This window comes from Suncus etruscus, chromosome 15 (assembly GCF_024139225.1).
Source record: "Suncus etruscus isolate mSunEtr1 chromosome 15, mSunEtr1.pri.cur, whole genome shotgun sequence".
Lineage (NCBI taxonomy): Eukaryota > Metazoa > Chordata > Mammalia > Eulipotyphla > Soricidae > Suncus > Suncus etruscus.
The window spans coordinates 57,045,667-57,073,584 of NC_064862.1; the positions used below are offsets into that span (position 1 = coordinate 57,045,667).

The 27,918-nt window shown below is 43.2% G+C and overlaps 1 protein-coding gene across 1 annotated transcript in view; it reads left to right on the forward strand.

Moving 5' to 3' along the window:
* LOC126030995 (acyl-coenzyme A synthetase ACSM2B, mitochondrial-like) overlaps positions 1 to 23,783 on the forward strand; it is a 28,608-nt gene extending 4,825 nt beyond the window's left edge. Inside the window, exons 4-14 of the mRNA XM_049789265.1 lie at positions 1,804 to 2,011; positions 3,878 to 4,021; positions 6,534 to 6,690; positions 10,858 to 10,937; positions 11,145 to 11,268; positions 12,846 to 12,926; positions 14,702 to 14,803; positions 17,655 to 17,782; positions 17,888 to 17,987; positions 19,518 to 19,637; positions 23,584 to 23,783. Of these exons, the coding sequence (XP_049645222.1) occupies positions 1,804 to 2,011; positions 3,878 to 4,021; positions 6,534 to 6,690; positions 10,858 to 10,937; positions 11,145 to 11,268; positions 12,846 to 12,926; positions 14,702 to 14,803; positions 17,655 to 17,782; positions 17,888 to 17,987; positions 19,518 to 19,637; positions 23,584 to 23,688 (1,349 nt within the window). The 3' untranslated portion in view covers positions 23,689 to 23,783. The remainder of the gene's footprint in view (positions 1 to 1,803; positions 2,012 to 3,877; positions 4,022 to 6,533; positions 6,691 to 10,857; positions 10,938 to 11,144; positions 11,269 to 12,845; positions 12,927 to 14,701; positions 14,804 to 17,654; positions 17,783 to 17,887; positions 17,988 to 19,517; positions 19,638 to 23,583) is intronic.
* The last annotated feature ends 4,135 nt before the right edge of the window (positions 23,784 to 27,918 follow it).

The following is a 27,918-nucleotide window of genomic DNA, read 5'->3' on the forward strand; positions in this document are numbered from 1 at the left end:
GCTCGGGGCCTAACCTATGTCCTGCTGGGTCAGGAGTGGTTGGACTCCAGCATGCTGGCATAATAAACTCCGATTGTTTTATTTACATTATGTGGACTCTTTGTCTTATCATCAGGCTGCCAGAAACTGACCTAACAGAGTGAGCAGGCCAGCAGAGAAAGTGTGAAGTTGGGAGAAGAGAGGCAGCAGCCCCTTATAGGGAATCTGCAGTTTTTTCTCTTTGCACCACCACCCTAGAGAAGGCTGGGGAGATCCAGGATTGTGGTCCATGTCCTGACAAGGAAAGAAAAGTCAGTCCTAAACTTTGCCAGGTCTGTTGAATTCATTGCCTTCCCTCACAGAAAAGAATTTCAGGGAGAGACAAGCAGTAAAATAAGAACAGATTTTATTTGGAGGTACTAACCAAGGGGAGGCAGAGGAGAAGAAAGAAATTGAGTAACATGCTCAAGAGAGAGTCAGACTTCTCCAAAGGCAGAAAGAGACCAGCACATGTCCCAGAGTGAAAACATCAAAGCCCACATCTCAGATTAAAGGGGGGAGGTGAGAGATAGCACAGCAGTAGGGCATTGGCCTTGCAGGCAGTCGACCTGGGGCAGACCCAGGTTTGATTCCCGGCATCCCATATGGTCCCCAGAGCCTGTGATTTCTGAGCACAGAGCAAGGAGTAACCCGTGACTGCCACTGGGTGTGACCCAAAGACTAAAAAAAAAAAAATTATGTGGGTGACATGTGTTTAGGCACCAGGTACCCAGGTACCCAGGCAGCACATGTGCGTCTTCCATTGTTTCAAGTTGACTTTTAGATGGTTTCTACCAATCTTCCCCACATGGGGCTTTCTGCCTAGGTAAGAGTCCCATGGGTAGGGTAGTTGCCAGAGGAAGTTGCTGGTCTTCTTTGATGCTCATTTTCAGGTCTTGCTTCCTGCTGGAGTCTCTTCAGGTAGGGGATTCAGTTTTTTCTGGGTCTGCAGTGGTGCCCAGTGAGACTTATCAATGATGCAGTAACTCCTCCTTCTCTTGATTTTATTACATCTCAAGAATTCATTGCTTTGGGGAGATACTTTCCTACCTGCCTGCCTGCCTGCTTCAAAGGGAACATACAGGGAGCTCCGAGAAGGGAAGATGAGCCCTGAGGAAAGTCTAGTCTCAGAAGGATCAGCACCATGAAGAGACAATTGGAAGTTTACTGGTTGGCTGTGGATCCTGCCTGATGTGTAGGGTGGGAAGATGGTGAACCGGGGTAGATGCTGTGCAATAGGGTGAGCCTATGAAATCAGCTTCCTCCTGAAAAGGCTGAAAGTGGGGCTGGGGATTCTTCAGAAGGACAAAGGCTATCATAGGAGTCTCCTGCAAATAGACAAAGCAACAAATGGAGTATACGAAGGGCGCTCTTGCCTAAGAAAATGCATTCAGTGCAGAAGCCAGCATTAGAGCACTTTGGTTTGTCACTCCCAGTGTTTCCTTCATGTGCATAATTATTGAAATAAGAGTTTCTGAATGTAACCAAGCCTCACGGGCATTTTGAGTGTGTGCATTCAGAGTCCAAGGGAAGGATTGTATTGATCATTGATTGTCAATATTAGGCAATCCTGTAGACACCCTGCCCCCTAAGGCTCTGATAATCAGGGTCTGTGTTCAAACCACTCTGATCCTTGGACCCTTTTCCGCAAATACTCTTCCTGACTGGCCCCAACTCCAGCCTCCTCTTTCCTACTCACCCTGCTGTCTGTTTACACTATTCGTCTCTAGAGGAGAGGAGAAACTCTCCCCTCCCTGCTCATTTGGGACCATTTGGCTTTTTCAGGCCTTGTCTTCATGCCTGGGACTATCCAGTTGAAAACCAAAGACATTCTGTATCGGCTGCAGGCATCTAAGGCCAAAGCTATAGTGGCTGGGGACGAAGTAGCCCAGGCAGTAGACACAGTGGTGCCTGAATGCCCTGCCTTGAAAATAAAGCTGCTGGTATCCGAGGAGAAGCGGGAGGGATGGCTGGACTTCAAGACACTGATCCGGTGAGCATTTACCCGACTTCCCCTGGGGCCTGACCCCAAGTGGACTGTGACCCCATCCTGACAAGCAGGTGCTTTAGTGACAAAGACCAAGAGAAGAGGGGCAGGCAGAAGAGACACCAAGTCAGCTGGTCAGGGAGTGTGTTAGTGACTCTCTGCAAGGGTTAAATGGGTTTATCTGTCAGAATCATCCCAGGAATTTGTATATTGCTTCGGATTAAAAACCACAACAAATATTTTATTAAAGCATCCTGATTTACAGAAGTTTAGGTAGATAATATTCTAGCACCAATCCCATCACCAAGTATCAACTTCCCTCCATCTGTGTCCTCATACTCCCTCCCACCCACCCATTCCCAGCCTGTCTCTTTCATGAGCACATTTAAAAGTTCGGTTGTTGTAGTCTGTATTTCCTGACCTCTATGTATGGACTCTGAAGTTTGGATATGTGACTCTAACCCAGGTATCTAAATGGGAGGATCTAGACCAACATCTGCCTGTTCCACTGAAATATCATTTCAGGGTCACTGACATAGTTAAAATAACAGATCTTAAGCAGTACCACCTTAGTGTAAAATAAATCAGATTGTACTCAGATTATTGGAAATCTAAAAGTTAATTGATAGTACCCAGAAAATTCTCAGGACAAAAGGACAGGGACAGACATCTCGGTAAATCCCCAAGCTCAACAAGAATGTCTCAGATTTTCTCACTGAATGGCTATCAAATACTTTCTGCCTTCTCAGTACTGGCAATGACCACTGCTTGATGAATCAGGAGGTATAACTGCTCATATTTCTGAACTGTGAGTGTATGCCTGTAAGATGGGTTCTGAGTGCCAACAAAGATGTCCTGAGGGTTCATCCCTGGCCCATTCTCAAAGCAACAAGTTGTCAGCACCAAGCAGGTTGAAATTTCCGTGGTGCTGATCTTTGTTACCATGGCTGGAATCAGGAGTGAAGCCATGAGTTTAAGTGATAGCTAATGTATCAAGTATCTAGAATCCTCTTGCCCTCTTCTGTGTTCTTCAAAGATAGAAAGCTCCACATGACTTCCCAGAAGAACAGTTCCTCTATTCACGGATCTCCTAAAGTTGTGTAGACCTAGGATCAACCCTCACCTCCCTGCCAAGGATAAGGAGAACATAGCTTCTAATGAGATGGTGTTGAAGGTAACTTTCAAAAATACAAAGAAATCTAATGTGAAACTAGATTTCAGAGATACAAAGACTGGCAGAGATGTCCAAAGTCTAGAAGAGCCTAGAAGAATTTGTATGAGGAAAACTCTTAAAATGAGCACCTCCTTATTTATTTGGTATCAGACTACTTCCAACAATATTTCTTTAGTATTTATTCAATTCTAGCTCTTTCTCTTTGTGTCATGATTAAAGTTCCCAATAACTGAATGAGACCATAACTGTTGACCTATTTGAAGGGAAGAGGGCTAACAGTGCTCAGGTGGGTAGGAGACCATCCCAAATGAAGCTCAGAGAACTGGGCTAGGAAATTCAATGCTTGGTCCCAGCAATGCTGGGGGCCACTGGGGCTATCCTAGCTATGAGGAGGGGCTTCCAAGTGGTTCCAGAGAGTCAAGCAATACCAGAGATTGAACTGGGGTCCCTGTAAATGCAAGTCTAAACTAAGTTTCCCAGTCTTGAGATAGTTAATACTGATGCTGTTTCAGAGATACGGACTCAGAGGAGTTAGAGAAATGGTCTTTGAGTTACATTAGGGTCAAATCCGATGCTTTTCAAGCCCAGGTCTGACCACTTCACCCTCTTTTCTGGAGTGAGTGAACTTGGCCAGCAGGGGGTTGGAGGGAAAGTGGAAAGAGTCTTGGGGACACCTGGTGATGTTCTGTCTCTGTCAGAGGAGCATCTACCATACATCACTGTGTGAAAACTAGAAGCCAAGAAGCAGCTGCCATTTACTTCACCAGCGGCACCAGTGGCCTTCCCAAGATGGCGGAACACACCCACTCAAGCCTGGGCATGAAGGCCAAGATGGATGCTGGGTAAGAAGAGCTCTTTCTGGGGCAGGAGCAACAGCACAAAAGTAGGGTGTTTGCCTTGCATGCGGCTGCCCAGGACAGACCTGTGTTTGATCCCTGGTGTCCCATATGGTCCCCTGAGTCTGCCAGGAGCAATTTCTGAACTCATTCATAGCCAAGAGCAACCCATGAGCATCACCAGGTGTGTCCCCCACCCCCAACAAAAAAGAAGAAGAAGAAGAGTTCTTTCTCTCTCCAGAGACTCCTGAGCTCAGATCCAGTTCTACTCAGATCATCTGATGTTGATGTGGACAGAAGAGGGGTGTGTGGCCTAGCATGCTAGGTACCCAGTACCCTCATGGCTCAGTCTTGTTTCTCATGATGAGGAATCTCAATACTCCATGTTCTGAACCATGTGTCCAAGATCACTATGTAGTTTCTCCCAGAAGTCCTTTGGATGCTATTAATTTCTTTGATGCTATTCACATTCGCATGGGTATTTTTTTCAGCTTGGGGCCAGAGATATAGTACAGTAGCTAGACTACTGCTTGCTCGGCATGAGGCTGACCCAGGTTTTGATTCCTGGCACCCCTAGTTATTCCTCGATCCGTGCCAGGAATGATCCCTGAGAACTGAGTCAGAAGTAAGCTCTAAACAATGGTGGGTGTAGCCAAAACAAAAAACCATGAATTTTCTACTCTTTGAAGTGGAGGTTGTAATGGGATTAATTTAATGAACTGAGATCTCAGTATTTCTGAACTTCGGAGCTCGTCGTTCAGAATTTATTTTATTTCGTGTCCACCTCAGCTGAATCGGAAAATTCTATGTTTGGGATGGCATGAAAAGAGAGCAGAGATCTGGGGTGGGGGGGCGAGGGGGGAGGGGATATTTATTCAGAAGATCCTATTTGCTGTGTTAAGGTCATTATGGTAACAATATGAAATAGCTTAATACTTACTGATTTGGCATTAATTTGAAATAAAAGATTTCAATGTAAAAAATGTCAAACACATACCACCTATAAATCTGTGGTAACAAAAATATTAATTAATAAAAATGACTTCATGATCAGCCAACCTGGTTAATCCCCAGCACTGCATAGGATCCCCACTGCTCTGCCAGGAGTGATTCTTTTTTGTTTTTTTTGTTTTTTGTTTTTTTTTTTTTGTTTGTTTGTTTTTTTATTTTTTGGTTTTTGGGCCACACCCATTTGACGCTCAGGGGTTACTCCTGGCTATGCGCTCAGAAGTCGCTCCTGGCTTGGGGGACCATATGGGACGCCGGGGGATCGAACTGCGGTCCGTCCTAGGCTAGTGCAGGCAAGACAGGCACCTTACCTCTAGCGCCACCGCCCGGCCCCCAGGAGTGATTCTTGAGCCCAGAGCTAAGATAGTCATGAGCACTGCCAGGAATAATTCAAAAATTAAAATAGAAAGAAATTCATGATAAACAAGTATTGTTAAATTATTTCTTTTGTTTTGTTTTTTTTTTGGGGGGGTGGGCCACACTTGTTTGATGCTCAGGGGTTACTCCTGGTTAAGTGCTCAGAAATTGCCCCTGTCTTGGGGGCACCATATGGGACGCCAGGGGATCGAACCGCAGTCCTTCCTTGGCGAGCACTTGCAAGGTAGACACTTTACCTCTAGCCCCACCTCTCCGGCCCCATTAAATTATGTTTTTAAAGATAATAAATCAGTGAATTGTAATGAAGATACTGACTTTTTATATATCCCTCCCAATTTAGTCTTCTAGGCTATGACCTCATTTCCTTACTTAGTAAATATTATTATGATTAATTATGATCAATAGGTTTTACTAAGATTTTTTTTAATCATAAAAATTTTACTAAGTAGGGGCTGGAGCTGTTGCCCACACTAGGCTAGAATGAACTGTGGTTCTATCCCCCTGCATCCCATATGATCCCCCAAGCCAGGAGCGATTTCTGAGCACATAGCCAGGAGTAACCCCTGAGCATGACCAGGTGTGGCCCAAACCCCCCCCCAAATTTACTAAGTAGAGAAATGGGGTGATTCTCAACCAAAGAAAATTCTTCAAGTCTAGCCTAAATACATGTTATTTTCAGGCAGGCCTACTACCTTTTATTCCCCTTCTTCAGACTTTCAGAAGTGCTTGAACAATTGATGAAGGAAAGAGACCAAATGTCTATTTGGCTCAAATTGAACTTGGCCAGGCACTCATTAGAATATTCACTTAGATACTATTTGTTGGCATATATTTTCAGCCAAGTGGAAGATGCTACATGTCAAAAATTGCAGCAAATTCTATTATAGAAATAGACTTAACAATCTATTAAACCATGGAAGCTATAATCACACCTGAATATTCTCCCCCTCTTGATCATGAGGATAGAAGAATTCTCTGTTTCTTTGGCTACTTAGACTTACACACATACACACAAAAGCACAAAAAGCACTGTCAGACACATATAGACAGTGCCCACACCTACCTTGCCATATGCATGCACACACATTCTCATGCACACATGCTGATACATATGTTTCCTCTCTGCTCTCAGCATATGTCTAGGCCTGCAGACTTCTGATATCGTATGGACCATATCAGACACAGGTTGGATAGTGAACCTCGTGACCTCGCTTCTCAACCCTTGGGCATTAGGAGCGTGCACATTTGTCCATTTACTGCCAAAGTTTGACCCATCGGTTATTATCAAGGTGAGAAAATATAATTTGCAACAGCCGGTTAAACCAAGGTTGGTACAAACCTTCCAATTCATCACATGTTCAATTCATTTGATTTGCACTAATCTTTACCACATAAATAAGGTTGGACAGTGTTTGATAAGCAAAATAGAAAAGGTCATGCATTTATAGAACTCATGGCCCAGAAAAGGAAACAGACTTTCCTTAGATGAAAAGAAATATGCAGAAGACAGGACTATTCATGGATCACTCACTTATTCACATACTATGTAGTTAATTTGCTCTTGCTTGGTATCAAGTATCAGATGGTAATGAACCAAGTGAAAGGGGAAGAAATGGAATCTTACAAGTATGCATGCATATAGTACAATCATTTGGAAGGTTATTGTTTTAGTTTTGGGTCACACCCAGTGGTGCTCAGGGGTAATTCCTGGATCTGCACTCAGGAATCACTCCTGATGGGTCCTGGGTAGGGGTGGGGAGCAAATGAAGTACCATACTCTAGTCCAACTACAATCATCTTAAGAGCACAGTTTTTGGGGCCAGAGCAATAGCACAGTGGTAGGGCGTTTGCTTTGCACACGACTGACCCAGGGCGGACCTCAGTTTGACCCCTGATGTTCCATATGGTTCCCCAAGTCAAGAGTGATTTCTGAGCACATAGCCAGGAGTAACCCCTGGCCCCCAAATAAAAACAGAATAAGAGCACAGTTTGATTTACCTATGCTAGAGACTATGAGTCAGTTCAGCTTTTTATAACAAAGCACCAGAGGGCCAGAGAGTTGATACAAGGGTTAAGGTACTTGCCTCACTCATAAATGACCCCAGTTCAATCCCTGTCACAACATGGTTAATTGCACATAGCCAGGAATAGTTTCCAAGTACCACTTGGTGTGGTCTCAAAACAAAACAAAATGCTTCAAACACCTAGAATTCAAACCTAGGCTTCAAACAGAGCCTAGACTAGGTGCATAAAGCAACAGCTATTTATTTGGATTATTCTGAAGAGTGGAGTCATATTAGATTAAATCATAATTGCTACTAAAAAAATAGCACAATTTGCCAGACCCTATGCCATCTCCTGGTTCTTTTGACACTTCTCACTTTACATATGAGAATACTTGATTTTATATCATTTTGTTCAAGTAATTTTCTCAAGGTCACACAAGGCAGCAAGTGTGGCACAGAACTTTCGGCCTGTGACTTTACTACATGTAACACCTCCTCCATCCCATTCTTTGCCTGGTGCAGATTATTACAAAGTGTGTTTTAGGTAAAAGTGTCTAGAAAAGACATTAACATTATATTATCATGCAATTAACTCCTATAAATGCTCTTGATATCTAGTATAAGTTGTGGAAATTGCTTCATTTTACTTATTGCCTTGTCTTCCAGGAAGCTCAACATGCAACGATCTACTTAGTGACTGGTCCCCTCCTAACTCTCTATAAGCTTTTCCTTCTCTTTTCCACTTTCTATTTTCATAACTTTTTCCCCATTTCATTGTAGTTTTTTACTTGTGTTATTTAGCAAAAAAGCCACTTGAAATCCTTCTCTTCTGGAAGGAGATAAAGACATGCCTTTGTTCAAAATACAAAATGACAGTTCTTCATAGAGCATCTCCTGAGAGAATCCAAACCCTATTTGGCCTTTTGACTTTTGAGGATGTCATTTGTGCCTTGGTTTGTTTCTGGGGTCTCTGTTGCCAGAGGTCAGGTAGACTGTTCACTGATCAAGATAAAGGGTGTATGTGTATATGATTCAATATGCAGTCCCAATTGGAGGCTTGGTAAGCAGATGGAGATTTTGATATTACTTTCCAAGTTAAGGAGCAAACATGCACTGCTTATATTTGGCCAGTGACTAACCACATATATATTGGTGCTTCTGATCTGTCATACCATAGAACCTAGGTGTGTAATAGGCTAAACATCTCCCTTGTGACACTTGCACTACAAAGTTGTCTGGTGACAAAATGGTGCCCTGTTGTTAAGCCCATGGGATCCTAGCTTGGTAGTTCATGTATTATTTAATGTTCCTTACAAATAATACCCTCGGGCCGGAGAGATAGCATGGAGGTAAGGCACTTGCCTTTCATGCAGAAGGTCATCAGTTCAAATCCTGGCGTCCCATATGGTCCCCCGTGCCTGCCAGGAGCAATTTCTGAGCATGGAGCCAGGAGTTTCCCCTGAGCACTGCCGGGTGTGACCCAAAAACCACAAAACAAACAAACAAACAAAAAAAAATAATATCCTCAAACAGAGAATAATGTCCATCTATAGTAAGATGGTAGATATGATAACTGCACAGAATTAACTGCTATACGGCATTAGCGAAGAACATTCTAATACACACAGCTATGTGGACAGTATTTATAGAGAATATGTTGAGTTAAAGAAGTCATACACATGTACATTACCTTTATATAAAGTTAGAGGAGAGGGCAAATTTAATCCATGAGAATAAAGGTCAGAAGAATGATTGACTTTGGGTTGAGGCCATTGGCAGCAGGGAGTCTGAAGTGATGGGAATCTGTCTATTTCCATGGGTTGGTGGTTTCTTGAGTATATGTTACAGACAAAAGATGTGTTCCTTACTCACAGTATTTATATTGAAGTTCTCCAATGTGATGCATTTGGAGTGTGGCCTTGGGGAGGTTATTAAGATTGGATAATACCCCATGTAAGTTCTTATAACATTTCAAAACACTTTTATGACTTAATTATGTGCCAAAATTATGTTCAAAAATGGGCTAGAAAACTCATTATAATTCATTATTAATAACTCCACATGAATCTGGTCCCAGGAGTTTAAGAGTCCTCATGGATTCATAGAGACTACATTGCAAGGTAATCTCCCTCCCTTAGTGACTGGGATTTTAGGCCATTTGAGAAGCATGATTTTTCAAAAGGGAGCTTTAATTTAGTTTACAGTATTTTCCAGCATATAAGATGACTTTTGAAATAAAAAAAAAAAGTCAACCAAAATTCAGGGTCATATTATACGCCGAGTATATCCTGAAAAACGTTTTGATACGCCACTAAATGAAAATTGTCTGGATATTGCCACGAAATGAATTTTCCAACTCGATCCTGCACCAATCACTGCAAGGCTGCTCGGACCACCTCTCTAACTCAGCCAATCCAAGCAGGCTTTTGATGCACGCAAATTAGACAATGTTCTGCATTCGAATCTACACTGTAAAAAGCCTATCAGATTGGCCAGAGTCAGGGAGGAAGTCTAAAATTAGGGGGTCGTCTTATACACCTGGTCATCTTATGTGCCAGAAAATATGGTAGTTATCTTTAGTCCTAGATGGGTAGCAATGCCAGTAAACTTTTCAAAATCATCACTTTTTGCCACCACAAAATCTGTAATATAAAAAAATTTTTTTAATTTAAGAACTGTGTTTAAATTAAGATATTTAAAAAAACCTGTAATAACACTGTACAAACCTGTAATAACTGTACAGTGTAATTACAGTATTAAAATCAATTATAGAACAGTAATAACTGTACTGTAAGTGTAAAACACTGTAGTAAAAAATGTTAAATTTATCTATTGGAATGCTTCTTACAATTAGTTTCTATATAATGACTAAGTTTCTAAAATTGATATGAACATTCTGAAACTTGTTTGGGGGAATTTGATATACACAGTTAAACTGGTAGCAGCCAGAACTCATCATCCCAAGAAGTTTTTTTTATTCAATTTCATTTCATAAAAATGAAGCATGGTTTTTGTTTATATATATTTTTGTTTTATATATATGTATGTTTATATGTATCTCTATGTATATATATATATATATATATATATATATATATATATATATATAGTGTCATCTGTCATCTGTGTGCAAGACAAGTGCCTACCCCTTGTACTATCTCCCCAGCCTGAGAGGCATGTTTTTGACGGTAAGCTACTAACTGTAATACTTAGCCAGAATTTAACAAACATTTTGAAATGCATTCTGAATCTTTTAATTCCCCTCTAACAATGGGTTAGTCCCTTGTTACATTTGGTGTTAGGGGGCATCTGAACTGTGAGGCTCATTTAGCCTGAATGAGAAAGCCACGCAGCTAGGATTTCCATCCAGACCTCTGCAAATCCACAGCTTGTGCTTTGGGAATACCCCCTTCCCCAACACACCAGTATCTTCTATTCTTCTCCATCCAGGTGCTTTCCAGCTACCCAATCAATAATTTGGTGGGCGCTCCCCTTGTCTTCCGGTCATTATTACAACAGGACCTTTCCAGGTAATGGGCTTTAGATGCTGGTAAGAACTCCTGTCCGTTGGCCCATTGTTCTGCTCATCTGTCTAACTTCAGAGTCTGAGTCAGCCCAGCCCATGAAGTCAAACCCAGGAACCCAGCTATAGCATGGGCAGAAGACATTGGTCCTGGCAGGCTCAGGGGGATAATTCACGCTTTTTGTTTGTTTGTTTGTTTGTTCATTTTTTGCAGTTATAAATTTCCACATCTCCAACACTGCTTCAGTGGAGGGGAGACTCTTCTTCCAGAAACTCTGGAGAGCTGGAGGACTCAGACAGGACTAGACATCAGAGAATTCTATGGCCAGACAGAAACGGTATTTTCTGCTTGGGGAGCCTCATAGGCTGCAAAGGACTCCATGTTGGCTGAAGCAATAGTATAATAGCAAAGGCACTTGCCTCGAAAGTGGTTGACCAGGGGCCGGGCGGTGGCGCTAAAGGTAAGGTGCCTGCCTTGCCTGCGCTAGCCTTGGACGGACCTCGGTTCGATCCCCCGGTGTCCCATATGGTCCCCCAAGCCAGGAGCAACTTCTGAGCACATAGCCAGGAGTAACCCCTGAGCGTTACCGGGTGTGGCCCAAAAACCAAAAAAAAAAAAAAAAAAGAAAGTGGTTGACCCCAATTCAACTCCTAGCATCCTATATGGTCCCCTGAGTCCTACCAAAAGTGATGCATAAATACAGAACCAGGAATAAGCCCTGAGCCTGGGTAGATGTAGACCCAAAGCCCCCCCCCCCAAAAAAAGGCAACTCCTTGATATAAAATAAATCAGGGCCACATTGATTGAGGGACACTTAGGATGGCATAGACACTAGATAGTGGAAATTTGGCAGAGAACAAAAGAAATTACAAAGGTGTTACAAAAGTTCCAAAAGGTGTTACAAAGCTACTGTTTCCATAAGATGATAGTCTAGTTAGTGAAATTGGAGCACAGAGGCAAATAACAAAACAACATACAATCAAATTAGCTCATAAATGACATAGAAGATGACAACAAGTCAAGCAGGTGACTGGCTGCTGTTTCAGGTCTGGTACCCAGGAAAGTCCTATGCAGTAGGGTCATATTTAAGAACCTCAGCGTGTGGAATATGATGGGCATTGTCCTTAGCTGCTGGGATGCAAGCAAGGGATGGGAGCCAAATCTGTGGAGGGGGAGGCCTGACCTGACTGGCTGAGATGATCTTGGTGTTCTGGGGCTCCAAGAACACAATGTAGATGGCCAAGCTCTTTGATGTGGCACATATTAACAGGGAATTCCTTTCCAAATGGCCTCTTACTCATGGTTCCCCAAGATGCCTCATTACATCCTCTCCACTCATTCAGGTTACAGCCTTTTACATACAGTTCATGGGTCCCCAGCTAGCACAACTGCAGAGGGTTCATGGCAGCAATATCACTGAAAGAAATCTTGTAAATGTGCTTGAGGACAATGGAGAGATGGCCAATTCTGACAAAAAAAAAATTGCTGCCATTCTGAGAAGGTTATTTCAGGAATGACCTCCCAGAACACTAGATTCACTGTAAGCCGATCACATTCAGGATTCAAACTGTATTGGCACATTAGGGGCCTGTGATTTAATCTCATGCTCTTTTAATCTCATCCTCTTAATTTAATCTCATCCTCTGTTAAAGGCTTTGGGTATCGGTGGTTCCTTAATAATCCTTAACTCCCACCTTGGTCCTAGACCCAGAGGGTTTTGGTTCTCACAAGTTCAACCCCAAGAAAGGCAGATTCCAAACAAGGGGAGAAGCAGTGTGGGGAGTGTAGCCAGTAAATGAGAGCCAATATCAAGGCTGTGTCCAGACTTGATCTGCAGGGTCTTTGCTGCAAATCTTCTGTATGGTGACCCTGTGACCTGCCTGAGCTTTGTTGTTTGTCTACCACTCTCTGCAGGGCGTGACCTGCGCAGTTTCCAAGACGATGACAATCAAGCCTGGCTCGATGGGAATGGCCATTCCCCACTATGATGTGCAGGTTGGTCACAGGCATAAGGAAAGGCAGGGTAATTATTCATATTCTGATCCACAGAAAAACCCTCAACACCTGTCAAGTTTACGGGCTACTTTATCATCTTTCCGAGATATTTTATAGCAATGTCATCATCATCATCATCATCATCATCATTATTATTATTACTAGTTATTCCCTATCTGGCAATGCTGGGGCATGCAATGCCAGGGATCAAACTCAGGGCCTCACACATCTGATGCATATGTTGTAATACTGGACCCATATAAACAGCCCCATGATTATATTTTAGTTCTATTTTATTGGGGGGCTCCCATTGGTGCTTGGAGCCCACAGCAGCACTCAGACTGACCATACAGGCTTAACATTTTGGTGCTCAGGCCCAGTATTGTGGTGCTACTCTGGCCCAGTGGTATTGGGGACCACTAGGGCCATGCGCAGCAGGGCTCAGAATCCATGGGGTGCCAAAGACAAAACATGGGACTTAACACCTACAAGGCATGCTGTTAGCTCTTTGAGCTATCCCCCAGGCCTTTACTTTTAATGCCTTTATTTGTAATGGTTCTGGAGCAATAGATACAATGACTTCTATACTCTTTATACCTTTCCGTGATCAAGCAGTGATTTCCAATCTCTTCAATATTCAGAAGAGCATGGTGATGAACTTATGCAGGTGGATTTTGCCCCTCATTCTTATTATTTCTTCAGGCTAATTTACAAGAAATATCATTCATACTTGTGCTGCTTTGCTCATGTGCATTTGTTTTTCGAGCAAATTTAAGACAATCTATTCTCTGTTCTGTGTCAACTAGAGTGTCTGCCCTCCTGCCCTCCACTATGGCAACCATTTATAGAGCCCTAAGGGTCCCATTCAGTGGGATATTCTTTCAGTCTCAATGCATCCTGAGAAATAAACTGTTAGTACCTCAGTTTCAAGGAGGAGGCACAGGGATGAAGAGCTTGAGTACCCTGGGAACTTAAAGACAGTCCTTATGACTCTTCATAATTAGGAGTTTGGATCATTTTCATGTCCAAGTCCTTGAGTTTCCAAAGTTAGAAACATTTTCTTCAAGCTCCTCGGGGCCAGTTTCCATCAGAGCCTCTTTTTTACCTAAATTAGGGCCTCTTTTTCCCACTTGCAACCCCATTTCACCTAAGAAATACAGCCCAGGAAAGCTGTCAGAATAATTTCAGAATCATTACATGATTCATTTTTAATTCAATGTCAGTCATGGCACATTTAGAAACCTTTTAGAGTTGCTAATTATTTTATGACCCTCCACATTCAATTGCAGCATCGTGATTCATACTTTAGGAAACGAAGACTGAGTCAGACAGGTAGTATAGGAGGGAAGGCATTTGCCTGGCATGCAGCTGCAATGGCTATAAGCCTGGTTCAAATCCTGGCACTACCAAACATGGCATGCTGAGCACTGCCAGGGGTCACTCCTGAGCATTGCAGGGTGTGGTTTCCAAGTAAAATCACATCCTTGGTCCTCATTAAACCATTGACCCTGTTGGATGAGTATCATTGGAAGAGTTCCTTGGTCCTCTTAAGTGCTGATTGGGAACACATCTCCCCCCAAATGATACTAGAACCTAGTCCATCCGAGGCAGCTGGATCAGAAACATAGGTTTTTAATTCTTTGGTTTCAGATTTCTTGATTTCTAACAACTCTAGAGAATGGGGTCTTTCATTTGTCCAATTCAGCTCTTGCAGGCTAACTCATCTGCCAGATAATTCAAGCCATCTAGAGACATGTTGACCATTCTTCTCCCAGGTTATCGATGACAAGGGCAATGTTCTGCCCCCCAACACAGAAGGAGAGTTTGCCATCAGGGTCAAACCAATCAAGCCTGTGGGCATCTTCAATGGTTATGTGGTGAGGAATTCTTTTTTGTTTGTTTGTTTTTGTTTTGGGGCCACATCCCATGATGCTCAGGAGTAACTCCTGGCTATGCGCTCAGAAATCACTCCTGGCTTGGGGAACCATTTGGGATGCCGGGGATCGAACTGCGGTCTGTCCTGGGTCAGCTGCGTGCAAGGCAAGTACCCTACTGCTATGTGATGGCTCCAGGCCCTGTGGTGAGGAATTCCTTCCCCATCCTCTCCTTCCTTCTCCATTGATGAAAGAGGGCTCTTAGAGGGAATGAGTGCAGAGGGTAGGTCCTAGAGTGAGGAATATTCCAAGAGGTACTAGAAAAGCAGGAAGACAAGACATAGATCCAAGTCTAGATAGGGTTTCTATACTGAGAAGAAAGGTGGTCTTACCAGCCCCAGTCTGTCCCTGAGAAGAGATCTTTCTGGGTATTTCACTTAGTTTGACACTGAGAAGAGCTCTTTCCTCACATACCCCTTCCCACCCCAAGTATTTGTTCCCACCAAAAAAATCTATTGCCTCTACTTTCACCCCCAGTGTCATCCTGATTGTATCTTCAGAGTCATGTTAGATGCCCTTACAAGGAGACTTCACAATAAAGATGGAAGCATCCTCTCTTCTATCCATGGGCACCAGAAACACAATCATTTCTGCCAGCCACCTGCTAGAGAGAGGAGGATGGGGGAAGACCAACATAAGAAGATTCAGACAAGTCAACTACTGTTGAAAAATTAGGCAGAAAGGTTACAGCTCACCCTGGCCTGGGACACCAAAATGGTCAAGTAATAAACCTAACAAAAGGAAAAAAAACCTGTTATCACTAATAGAGTGCAAGTCTCTAACCTTCCTACATCTGTCATTTTTGAGGCTGAATTGCTTAAGTTCAAAGCCCTGATCCACTAGCTATCATGTGGTCTTGAGCTAGCTATTGATCTCTTGTGCTTCTCTTCTCTCCCCGTTGACAAAGTATTTTATATCTCATGGCAGTATTGTGGATGTTTGAAGTAATTGATTTTTGTCAAATAAGGAGATCAGTGCTCGATAAGAGGGTATGAAATCAAATAAACATCTTACAATTAAATTGAAAGTTCAAGTGTAAGAAGAAAGAGTCTCAGAGACTATGTCTCAGAGTCTCAGAGGCAGAGTTACACAGGGCTCTTCTCCAAGCTCTTCCCCTGAAATGTTCCAAGCCCATTTTTACACACCATTAGGTTTCACATCCCAATTGATTTGAGATTCTTCAATTGGACTAATAAGGAACCAGAGTTAGAGGCACTGACTGATTGGCACAAAAATGTCAGAGTTCCTGACTAGAGCAATAGTGCAGTGGTTGTGTGTTTGCCTTGCATGTAGCTGACCCAGGATGAATCTTGGTTCCATCCTGGGTGTCCCATATGGTCCCCAAAACCAGGAGTGATTTCTGAGCACATAGCCAGGAATTATCTCTGACCATCACCAGGTGTGACTGAAAAAAAAAAGGTGTCAGAGTTCATGCCAACAGGGTCCAGGACCAGATGTGTGTGCAGTGAACAGATGTGTGCAGATGGTGATGGAGAGACTTGGATTCCAGTCTCAGCTTTGTCATCTGCATGGCTGGTTGGTCTTAAGAATGATTCTGGAGCTCTGATCTTCCAACCCTTGATTTTCAAATGAAGATGAGACTGGGTTCCCTAGGCTACCTTCTCAACCTATAACTAAATTCGAACATGTGACAGAGAGTCTATAAATGGAAAGACTTGAAGCCTTCTCACTGCTCACAAAATGATACCTTGGCTCCACAGAGGGACTTGGCCTTTTCAGAAACAAACACACTGGCCAGGGTGGTGAGACTGCTGATATCTCTAGGACTTCCAGATCTAACAAAGGGCTCAAGGAAAACTGTATAGTAAACCTTGGGACTTGAGGGAGCTCTCATTGAGGAGAGGTGTAGAAAAACATATTATTTATTGAGTCCTGGATGGAGGTGGATGGTATTGAGATGGATAGATGGGCCTTTCTCTACTGGCCTGGGCCATGTTCCTCCAAATCCCTCCAGCCAGTGCATCTGAGGGTTCAGGATAGCCATGAGAAAATTATCCACAGACAGGTTTCAGGAGACATGAAGCTTTATTCAAGGCCCTAGTCAACAGGTGTGGCTTCTATGCTTAAAACTTTTAAGCCAGCTCCATAATTAGCCCTGCATTTAAGCCCTCTCTTCTCCCTCCATCCTGCTTCTTGCTGAATCTCTCTCTTTTTTTTTTGGTTTTTGGGCCACACCCGGTAACGCTCAGGGGTTACTCCTGGCTATGTGCTCAGAAGTTGCTCCTGGCTTGGGGGACCATATGGGACACCGGGGGATCGAACTGCGGTCCGTCCAAGGCTAGCGCAGGCAAGGCAGGCACCTTACCTTTAGCGCCACCGCCCGGCCCCCTGAATCTCTCTCTTAATCCCCCTTTACACCCCTCTGGCAATCCTTTTGTTACCTTCCAAAGACTCCTCACAGAAATAGGCAGGTCTTACCATCAAGTAAGGTTACACAGAAAGATGGGGATGGGGTGACACAGAGGGAGTTAAATTGACCATTGAAAAGATGGTGGGGCAATCAGAGGAAGTGCTTAGAGCATGAGTGGATAAATGCATCAGTGTTATCCATCAGACTGAACCCAGGGCCATAGATGAGAGAGGGTGGGTGGAACCACTAACAATAGGGTAAAATCCAGTTCCACTTGAGGCTGGTATTGACTAACCCAGTCAAATCCACCATCTAGAGTTGTTTGGGGGTGTGAAATGTACAATCTGCCTTTCCATGCACTGCAGCCCTGGGGCAGATTGAGACTCTCTGGCATCAAGATTCTGTTTCTATGTCTTTGTTAAGGACAATCTTGAGAAGACAGCAGCCAGTATTCGAGGGGATTTCTGGCTCCTGGGAGATCGAGGCATCAAGGACGAGGATGGGTATTTCCATTTCATGGGACGGACTGATGATATCATTAACACTAGTGGGTGAGTTTGAGTTTGGGGCTGGGAAGAGTGGTCTGGATGAAGATTTGGATGCATCTAGCTTTTGAGTGTTCATTTAGTCTCTCTGAAGGATTGCTTCTTCTCCAGGTATCGAATTGGTCCCTCAGAGGTGGAGAATGTATTGATGGAGCACCCTGCTGTGGTAGAGACGGCTGTCATCAGTAGTCCAGATGCTGTTCGAGGAGAGGTGATGGAAAGCATCCTGAGAATGTAACAGTGGGAGCTAAACATAGTATAATACAGTGCTTAAAAGTGTAGACTCTGAGATTGTTGATCAGCATGGGTGTAAATTATGACAATTTATTGACTCTCTGGCCTTCAACAAGGTATTAAGCCTTTCTGAGTCACACTTTCCCATCTAGAAGATGAGGGACAGTTGCAATGTTTATCTTTGTTCTGATGTGTAATGTGCTTGGAATATGACCCATCACATAGCAAGGACCTTATTGGGTCTATTGCTATGGGGCTGTGGGGATTCTCTCTTGCTGGTCAGCATCTGAATTAGAATCTGAGCCCTAATGAGAAGCACAAAGAAAGGATTAGAAAAACAGAGAAGGGATTTAAGTCATGAGATGGCCCATGAGAAGACTCTGATCCATAAGATTTGCTATGAAAATTAGACAGAGAAAGATGGCTACAGTGTCAGAGTTCTAGAAAAGGCCCAGCTAGTGTCCAATAGGAAAGGTTCTGGGAATACACTCAGCAGGGGTCTCAAACTCAATTTACCTGGGGGCCGCAGGAGGCAAAGTCGGTGTGATCCTTGAGTGCAAAGTTAGTAGTAAGCCTTGAACATTGGGGGGTGTGACCCAAACAACTAAAACAAAAACAAAACAAAAAAAGATTCCTCTAGGGCAGGGCCACAAAATGTACAGAGGGCCATTTGCAGCCCAAGGGCTGCAGTTTGAGATCCCTGGGCTAAAGGCATCATCCCATATCCAAGAGTATCTGGTGGGTGTGCGCCTTAAGCAATAGCCCACCTCTGGTTGGTATAGGCATCATCACTCATATGAACATGAGACAAGTGGGGCACCTGGCAGACCCCTGAGTGATTGAAGCCCAAATGCCAAGCACTGAGCTATACCATGTTGCATTTGATTACATTTTACTCCCCACGAATGAAGTCTAACCAAGTCTTTATTCCTGATGCACAAACTTATGGTTTGGAGATGCTGAACCAACTGCTGAGTTTTTGGTCCCCAGTTTTCATTTTTCTCTCTTCTAACTAGTTCCTTTCCACCAGAACTTGTTTCTCCTGGAGGATAAACTGTGAGTAGGGTTTCAATCCTCAGTCCTATCCACCCATCCAATAAATCATTTGAGAGAGAGCTAAACCTTCTATCCTACTTATCTGGTTTCTCCTTAACTCCTGCTGAGAGATTCTGGGGGTGTACCTTGAAGGGGACAGTAAAGGCTACAGGATAAATCTCAGCACAAACATTCATTAGGCTCAGATGATGAGGTCAGTTTTATTCATGTGGGGAGGGAGGTAGAAGAGGGCTTTGGGGCCACAGGCAGCAGTGCTCTAGGATTATTCCTGGCTTCATTCTCAGGAATGATTCCTGACAGTGCTTCAGGGACCTTTTGTGGTACTGAGGATTCAAACATGGAACTGGGTGATACAAAGCAAGCATCTTAACCCAAGTACTATCTCTCTGGCCCCAGTGCTACTCTGATTCTTCCTCTTTTGTGTCCCTTGCACCCACCATCTTTGCTGCAGGTAGTGAAGGCATTTGTGGTCCTGGCCCCACAATTCAGATCCCAAGACCCGGAGCAGCTCACTAAGGAGCTACAGGAACACGTGAAGTCAGTGACAGCCCCGTACAAGTACCCCCGGAAGGTGAGGTCACTGAGATCCTCCCGAAAACAGGGAAGGAGAAAAGGCTATGCTCTTGGCTTTCTTTCCAGGCTGAGTCTGACTACCCTCAGGAAAAACCCAGTGACTATCTCTATGCCTGAAAAAGGGTTCTAATATTAAAGTCATGCTGTACTGACAGCCAGATGTGGGCTGGAGACATGTTCCAATGGAGGCTCTGCCTCCAACCCTGAGCTCTGAGCTTTTGCTCAGTTACTTGGGGCTCCACAATTCACACCACAGAGATTCACCGGAACCTTTATTGTTCACACAACTGAAAATCCTGTATTTGTGTGAGTGCAGATGTGCACAAGATGTGTACATGTGTATATTGTGTGCATGTACATATGCACATGTCTGCACGTGAGTATATGTTTATGAACACACATATGGATTTATGTGTAAATTCACATGTCTTCATGTATATGCACCTGTGTGCATCTACATACAGTGCAAAGCCAAGCTTCTCTATATCTGTACATGTGTGTGGGCACATTTGGACATGTGTATATGGCAGATGTGTACTGGATGTGTATTCATGTGCCCATGTATATGTCTGTCTGTCTGTCTGTGTGTGTGCAAATATGTATGTATGTGTATGGTGGTGTGAGAAGCACTGGTGGTAGCTGGTAGCATACATATGATGCAACAATGTGTAGAGGGTCTGAGCACTGATGGCTCCTGGTAACATTCATATGATGCAGCTGCGGCATCTCTTCCTCAACCCAATTCCCCTATCCTATACTGACTTTGCTTTTTGAAATGTTCTCCCTTGAAGAATACCAACAGCCCCAAACCAACATTTCTAGCATTTAGCCCATCTCAGTAGACAAAGAACTTTTCTTTTTCCTACAGACTTTTGAAAAAGTTCTTGGGTTGATTTTCACTGAACCAAGTTGGACCCTGAGGTCATCCTTAACCCACCTACTGAGAGCAGGGATGGGAGAGGTGTGGGACACAGTAGGGAGCCAGTCCTACGTCCTGTGCTGGAAGGACTAGAGAAGGGGGGTTTTTGGACCAGTGATTGGAAGGGCTTCCCCCTCTTTTCAGTAGTTTATTTAGCTCTGGGCCCAAGAACTAAAGACTAGCTAGCCTTTATGAGGAAGTTTTGTGCGTTTGCCCCAGAGGAAGCAAACAATTAAGGAGAAAAGTCTGAAGCTCTTGAAATTTATATCACTTTGTCAGCAAATTTTAATTTTTTTTTTTGCTTTTGTTTTTTTTGTTTTTGTTTTTGTTTTTGGGCCACACCCAGCGGTGCTCAGGGTTTACTCCTGGCTGTCTGCTCAGAAATAGCTCCTGGCAGGCACGGGGGACCATATGGGACACCAGGATTCGAACCAACCACCTTTGGTCCTGGATCAGCTGCTTGAAAGGCAGACGCCGCTGTGCTATCTCTCCGGGCCCAAATTTTAATTTTTTAGCAAAAAAAAAAAAAAAAAAAACCCTAAGATTTCTCTCTGGAAGGGGATGTAGTGCTAGAGACTGATTAGTGAGTGCTCTGGGATCCAGTAGAGAAGCTGGAGAAAGGAGAGCAGGGAAGAGGGCAGGACTGAGCAGAAGGTGAAGTTAGAGGGACACTCTAGCCAGACTGTGAACCCCTCAAAAAGTTCTGCAGCAAGGACAACCCTTTAGAATTCTTAACTCTAAATGTGCCTGTAAACTGAGAAAGGACATGCTGCAATTATTCCTGTAGGGGGGAAGAAATGGAGGAGGTGGATATCTTGGTCTTCATTTTAGGGTCCAAATAGGACTTTATGGTCAGAATTGTCACTACTTTTTCCCTCAGGTCCCTCACTTTCCTCTTCTGCAAACTAGCCTTGCAGGCTGTTAAGGGAAACTTGGCACTTGTGTAGACTAAGATACTTAAAAGATAAGGGAATACAGCAGACATTTAATATACTGGTTTGAAAGAAGGTAAGAGGCCCCTTCATATCATGTTATGAATTTCACTGACTATTTTGCAGGAACCAGAGTCTCCTGTAAACAGGGCCTGAGTGATAGTGCAGCCCATAGAGTGCCTGCCTTGTATTCAGTTCCCAGCATTTCAGAAGAACCCAGAGCCCTGCCAGGAGTGATCTCTGAGCCAGAGCCAGAAATAGCTCTTAGTACTTCTACGAATGCCCCCCCCCCCAACAAAAACTGTATTACTCCAGAGCCAAAGAGGTACTACAACTGGTAGGGCATTTGCCTTGCATGTAGAAGATTCAGGTGCACTCCCTAGCATTTTAAATATAGTCTCCAGAGCACTCCCAGGAGTAATTTCTGAAAATGAAGCCAGAAGTAACCCCTGAGTATTGCGAGGTGTGACCCATAAATAAACAAACAAAACAAAAAGCATTGTTATGGACCAGATCAATAGCATAGGGAGTTTGCCTTTTATATGCCAACCCAAGTTTGTTCCTTGGCTGTATGATGCCCTGAGCTTGCCAGAAGTAACCTTTGAGTACCCCCAGGTGTGGCCTAAAAAACAAACAAAACACACATACATACATACATACATAAAAAAACAATATTATTTAAATACCGCAGAGATACTGTCCTTAAAAATGCAAGGGCTGGTGCCTTCCCTTCTCTCTCCTACTTCCAGACACTCTGCCCTGCCCTTTTGCTTCCTCTTTGATGGTTTACATGCACCTGAGCATCCTCCTTAGCAGGAACACAGAATCTCCCACAGCAGCTTCCTTCTAGCTACACTTCAAGAGTTTAATAGCAAACATATCAATTGTCTTCGTCACATCTACTTAATTCTGCCCTACTCCTTCCTGGAAGTGAATGGATATGACCGTGTTTCAATATAACTTTATTCATGGAGGTGGAGAATAGTACAGTGGGTAGCCTTGCTGGCTGGTTTTGCACATGACTGAGATGGATTCAGTCCCGGGCATCTCATATGGTCTCCCAAGCACTGCCAGAAGTGGTCTGAGTACACAGCCAGAAATGACCCCTGTGCATAACTGAGTATGGCTCCAAATCCAAACATAAAATAAAATAAAACAAAAACAGGAATCAAGGCTGGGATCTGCCCACAGACCACAGTTTGCAAGCCCCTCTTCAAACCCTTTAAAACCTACAATATATGCTTTGAGATTCTTCTGACTAGAGCAAATGTTAAGACAAAAAGCTTCATTTTGCCTCAACCAAAGCTTGATATGGAGTCTCCAGAATACTTTGAACCTTATATACATCCTTTCCTTGACTTCATCTTGCCTTATGGAAGATTCTCACAATAGATGCTATAGAAGATATTTTCATATCCATTTTATTTTATTATTATTTGTTATTAAACCCAAGGCCATCTTACTTCTAGACCAATCCCTGACCAGCTGAAACATAGATGGGAATACTTTGATGAATGATCCTATTTTAGACATAATTTAGGATTCAGGAAGATTAGGGATATCGGGGTCCTGCACTCTATAAATCTTCCTTTATCCAGGTTAGCAAAACATTATTGGAGATATTTCATAGATGTGGCCAAGAACACACCAACAAGAAATGGTGAAAAAAGGACTATTAGTTTTCAACATCAAGTCTGCCAAGAACTTTGTCTGGGTCATCTTATGGTATCCTCTAACAATCTAACAAGACTGTCATTCTCCAATTCACTCAAAGGGGAAACTGAGTCTCAAAAAAGCTGAGCAATAGGTCCAGAGTCGGGTATCTGTCTTTTCCTGGCTGCTTCTCCCAAGTCTACAAGTATGTCAAAGACCAGCTAACCAGTCCCTAATAACCATTTCTAGTCCTTCTCTCTTGCCCTTTCCCAGGCAGACTTTATATAGTCTCATTTCCTAGGGTCTGCCCTGGTTGTTTACCAGACTCAATCTCAATCCTCACTGACCTGGGATCTCAGGAACCTTTTCCCCAGCCTACAACACTGCTTGGTTCTCACTGGGGTCACCACAGCCCACTCTAGACTGATTCTTGTTAACAGGTGGAGTTTGTCCTGGATCTTCCCAAGACGAACACAGGGAAAATTATGCGGTCAGAGCTTCGAAACAAGGAGTGGATGAAATCTGGACCAGCCAAGACCCAGTGAGACCTGCAAGGCCCTGTCTTTTCCCAATGGACAGCTTACATTCTTCTGGGGATGGGAGGTGGTACTCAGGGATAGGACAGGTACCTGATTTTGCCCGCCCCCCCCCCCCGGGTCATTAGCACAAAAATATTCAATGTCAGATGTTGACAGAAGAAGGCAGAAAGGGAATGAGAGAAGGGGGGAAAGAAAAAAGAGGAGAGAAAGATAAAACAGCAAATGAGGAACTGAGAATGAGACAAGAGGAAGAAAGGACTGACAACAGGAGAGGGAGGAGAGAAACAATTGAAGGGAGGAAGAGGAAGAGAAAAGGGGAGGAGGAAAAACAAAGAAAGAAAGGTAGATAACAACAGCTGGAGAAGCTGACAGAAAAAATGATGGGGTAACCATGAATGGAGGTGATGTGAGGGCTTGGGGGAGGGTCGTTGTGGCACTTTGGTGGCAATGAGGTGAGGTAACTGTGGACAGCAAGACCATGAATATTCACCAGTGTGAACATGTTACCTTACCTTAACTATAACTTATTGGAAAAAGAGAGAGACTATGAAAGGAAGCAAGTAAAAGGAGGCAGGGTCAACGGCCTCACAAACACTCCCACAGAGAGACAGAACAGCCACTCAGAGAAGTGTGTGGAAGGCAACTCACTCACTGACAAGACAAGACCTCCACATGAGGCCTTGTGGGTTTGGTGGGGACGCTGGAATTGTGGGTTCCACATCTTCAAGGCCGCGCGGCAGTCTTGACCCAAAGATTTCCCTCTCTATGTGGCCTCCAGATCTCTGTCTTGCTTTCTCCCTGTATGCCCCAGCCAGAAATAGGAGCCATGAGAAGAATTGTGGATGTGGTGCTCTGTCCTCTGCCAAGAATCAAGTAATAAAATCAGTTTGGAATCAAGACTCTCTGGACTGTATTTGGGGAAAACAATGGGAAGTGACATAGTTGATAGCTAAGTACCAGACTCGCTTCCTTGGACTCCTAGAGTCCTCAAACCAGAGGTTAGGAAGGAGGAGAAGGAATGATTCCAGAGCTCCAGATACCTTCCTAGTATCTGGAATTCTGAGCTCAATCCATGGCACTGCATAGTCCTCTGAGCACCTATGGGAGTGGCTGTGGAGAACACAGGGGGAGGAAATAGAAGGGGCTAAAAGGAAGGACAATGGGCATCCTCTTGCTTAAAAAAACAGCAAGGATGCTAACAGAGAGGGGGAAACTAGATGAGTTTGAGTTCTGGGTCTCCTGTGATGCAACCAGCTCTGGTCCCCTTTAGCCTCAGTTTTCTTATCTGGGAAATGGAAGAATCCAGCAGCAGCAACAGGATGTAGAAGACACGCCAAAAATCATAACAGGTATTTAGGAAACAGGACTATTTTCGAGATATGGGAAACAGGGCAGCAGCAGTGTCAGGGGAATAGGTTCAGAGACAGCTAGCAAGGAGCTTCCCTGGGTGTAGTAAAGAGGCTGTGTGGCCACTGATCAGAATGGCCTCTTGCTTGAGTGCAGTCACCTGCAGACTCATCAGTCTGCAGCCATCAAAAGTCCCAGACAGAGAAGGGAAGAAAGGGTGCAAGAAAGTGGTATGTGCTTTGAAGAGCAAGGCTACTTCCAGAAACTGGGACAGGACCCCACTTTGTGGTGGAGTCAGGAGCCAAGCAGCCATTGTTCCTGCTCACTGAAGATGCCAATCCATCCCTGTGCATTTCATTTCTCCGTGTTTTCTTCAATACCATTCAACAGTTTTCAGCATACACATGTTTCACCCCCTTAGTTAAATTTAATCATTGTGTTTAATTCTTTTGGATGCATGTGTAAATGGCCTTGACCTTAGACCTTGGGAGAATCAATCCTAATCGTGAATGACAAAATTAAAACTAAATAGATGGGGACTATACCTGTTAGGGGAAAATTGATTTAAAAAATAGATATTATAATAACTTAGATATGTGATAGATGCCTGTTAAGCCCTTCTCCACCTCCACCTGGACCAGATATAGATGCCTGTTAAGCCTTTCTCTGCCCTGCCTTCCTGATCCCCCTTGGTCTAATATTTCACCTTGAGGCATCAATGGCCTGTTGCCATCAGCCAAGGCCCCTCCTAAGAGGAACTTGACATATTTGGGTCTTATTTGAAAAAAGACAAGTTTACCATCAATGGGCCCGGAGAGATAACACAGTGGTGTTTGCCTTGCAAGCAGCTGATCCAGGACCAAAGGTGATTGGTTCAAATCCCGGTGTCCCATATGGTCCCCCGTGCCTGCCAGGAGCTATTTCTGAGCAGACAGCCAGGAGTAACCCCTGAGCACCGCCGGGTGTGGCCCAAAAACCAAAAAAAAAAAAAAAAAAAAAAAAGTTTACCATCTGATTGGACATTGTGTTTAAACCAGGAAAAGGAATATGCCTAAGGTTCCTTCAACTTATAAAAGACACCTTCCTAGATTACCCGGGGCTTCAGGTTTCTGTCTGCATGGCTGTCCCTGGAGCCCCAGAGCTCTGGAATAAACCCCACTTTGCTTTCACATTCTCTGAAAGTATGTTTCATGGTCTTTATTGAGGCAATGGGCTTTTCCAGACCATGGACTTCCCCGGACCCTGGGCTTTTCTCTTGGGCCCTGGGCTGTCCCAGACTTTGGGCTGTCCTCAGGCCCTAGGCTTTCTCAGTCCCTTTAACATACCAAACTAAAATTCTTATATACATTTAATAAAACAGTCGTTAACATAAAAACTATACAAATGAAAATTATAAAAAATAAAAACTAGGGGCTGGAGTAGTGGCGCAGTGGTAGGGTACTTGCCTTGCATGGGACTAACCTAGAACTGACCATGGTTCAATCCTCCAGTGTCCCATGTGGTCCCCCAAGCCAGGAGTGATATCTGAGTGCATAACCAGGAGTAATTCCTGAGCATCACCAGGTGTGGTCCAAAAAAACAAAACAACAATTCCTGGCATTTCATATGGTCCTCCAAGTCAGGAGCAATTTCTGAACGCAGAGTCAGGAATAACTCCTCAGTGTCACCAGGTGTGACCCCAAAACAAACAAACAAAAAACAAAACAAAAAAAGAAGTTTGCAAGAACCAATATGAGTGGCTGCCTTACATAGAGCTAACAGCAGGAGGATGGACAAAACAAGTGCAGGGAAATAATGCAATGTCTATTAAAAGAAGAAAAAAGATGATGCTAATATTATGCATTATCACCTTTAAAATTTGGTATTTTATTAGCCATAAATTAAATTAACAATTGTTAATTGTTTTAGGCACTGTGAAAATTTCTCTCGTCTTTTATATTCTTTACAACAAACTATAATAAGCTGAGCTAAGCAATTTGTTCAATAAAGTAAGAAGATACTTAAATTATAATATTAACAAAGATGGCCAAGAGCAGAGATAAATAGGTTTTAGATATGTATTATAAAACAACCCCAAAGCAATGAAAACTTTTTAGAATATTTAAAATTAAAGTTAAAGGAAATGACAGGAACCCAGAAATTTTTATTTATATTTGTCATTTCAGATGTGTTTGCAATTTGCAGTTTGGTAGGACTTCTTAGAAGAGATTGATTTGACTTTGATCCTGGAGTCTGTGTCAACTCTTGTCCAATAACAATAGCCTTAGACAACCAAGTACACAAAAAACAGCAGGTAGGAAGTCTTATGAAGTCTCCATTCTTGCCTGTTTTGATTTTATGTTCTTGTTCTTCAAAAAGGAACATTGTCAAATATTAATAAAGAATTCTAAGACTAAAAAAAAAAAAAAAAAAAAAAAAACAACATAAAAAAAACTCACTTTGTGACTTGCATTGTTGGATGGTTTCTTTGTCTTATCACTGGGCTGATAGCACAAACCTAACAGGGATGCAGCCCAGGCACCCCCAAACGGCAATACTTGAAAACATTTTGGGTCCCAATGAGTAAACATAATTTATTTTATTCAGAATTTACAATAAACTTTGTTGAATAAATTTTTTTCATCAAAAGTGTTAAATTGTTTTAATGGTGGAATATCAATTACTGGACTTCCTACCAAAGAATGGCAAAAGAAATTGAAATTGAAATGAAAGGGCTCTTCAATTCTAAAAGTTTTACACATTGTTGGGTATTTTTTGAGATATTTTTCTATTTCATTCTAATCAGATTTATTGCATAAAGTTGTTCATCATTTTCTTGTCTGATGTTTTAATTTCTGTAAGAATTATAACAATGTCCTCTTTTTGTTATTAATAGTGTAATATATTCAA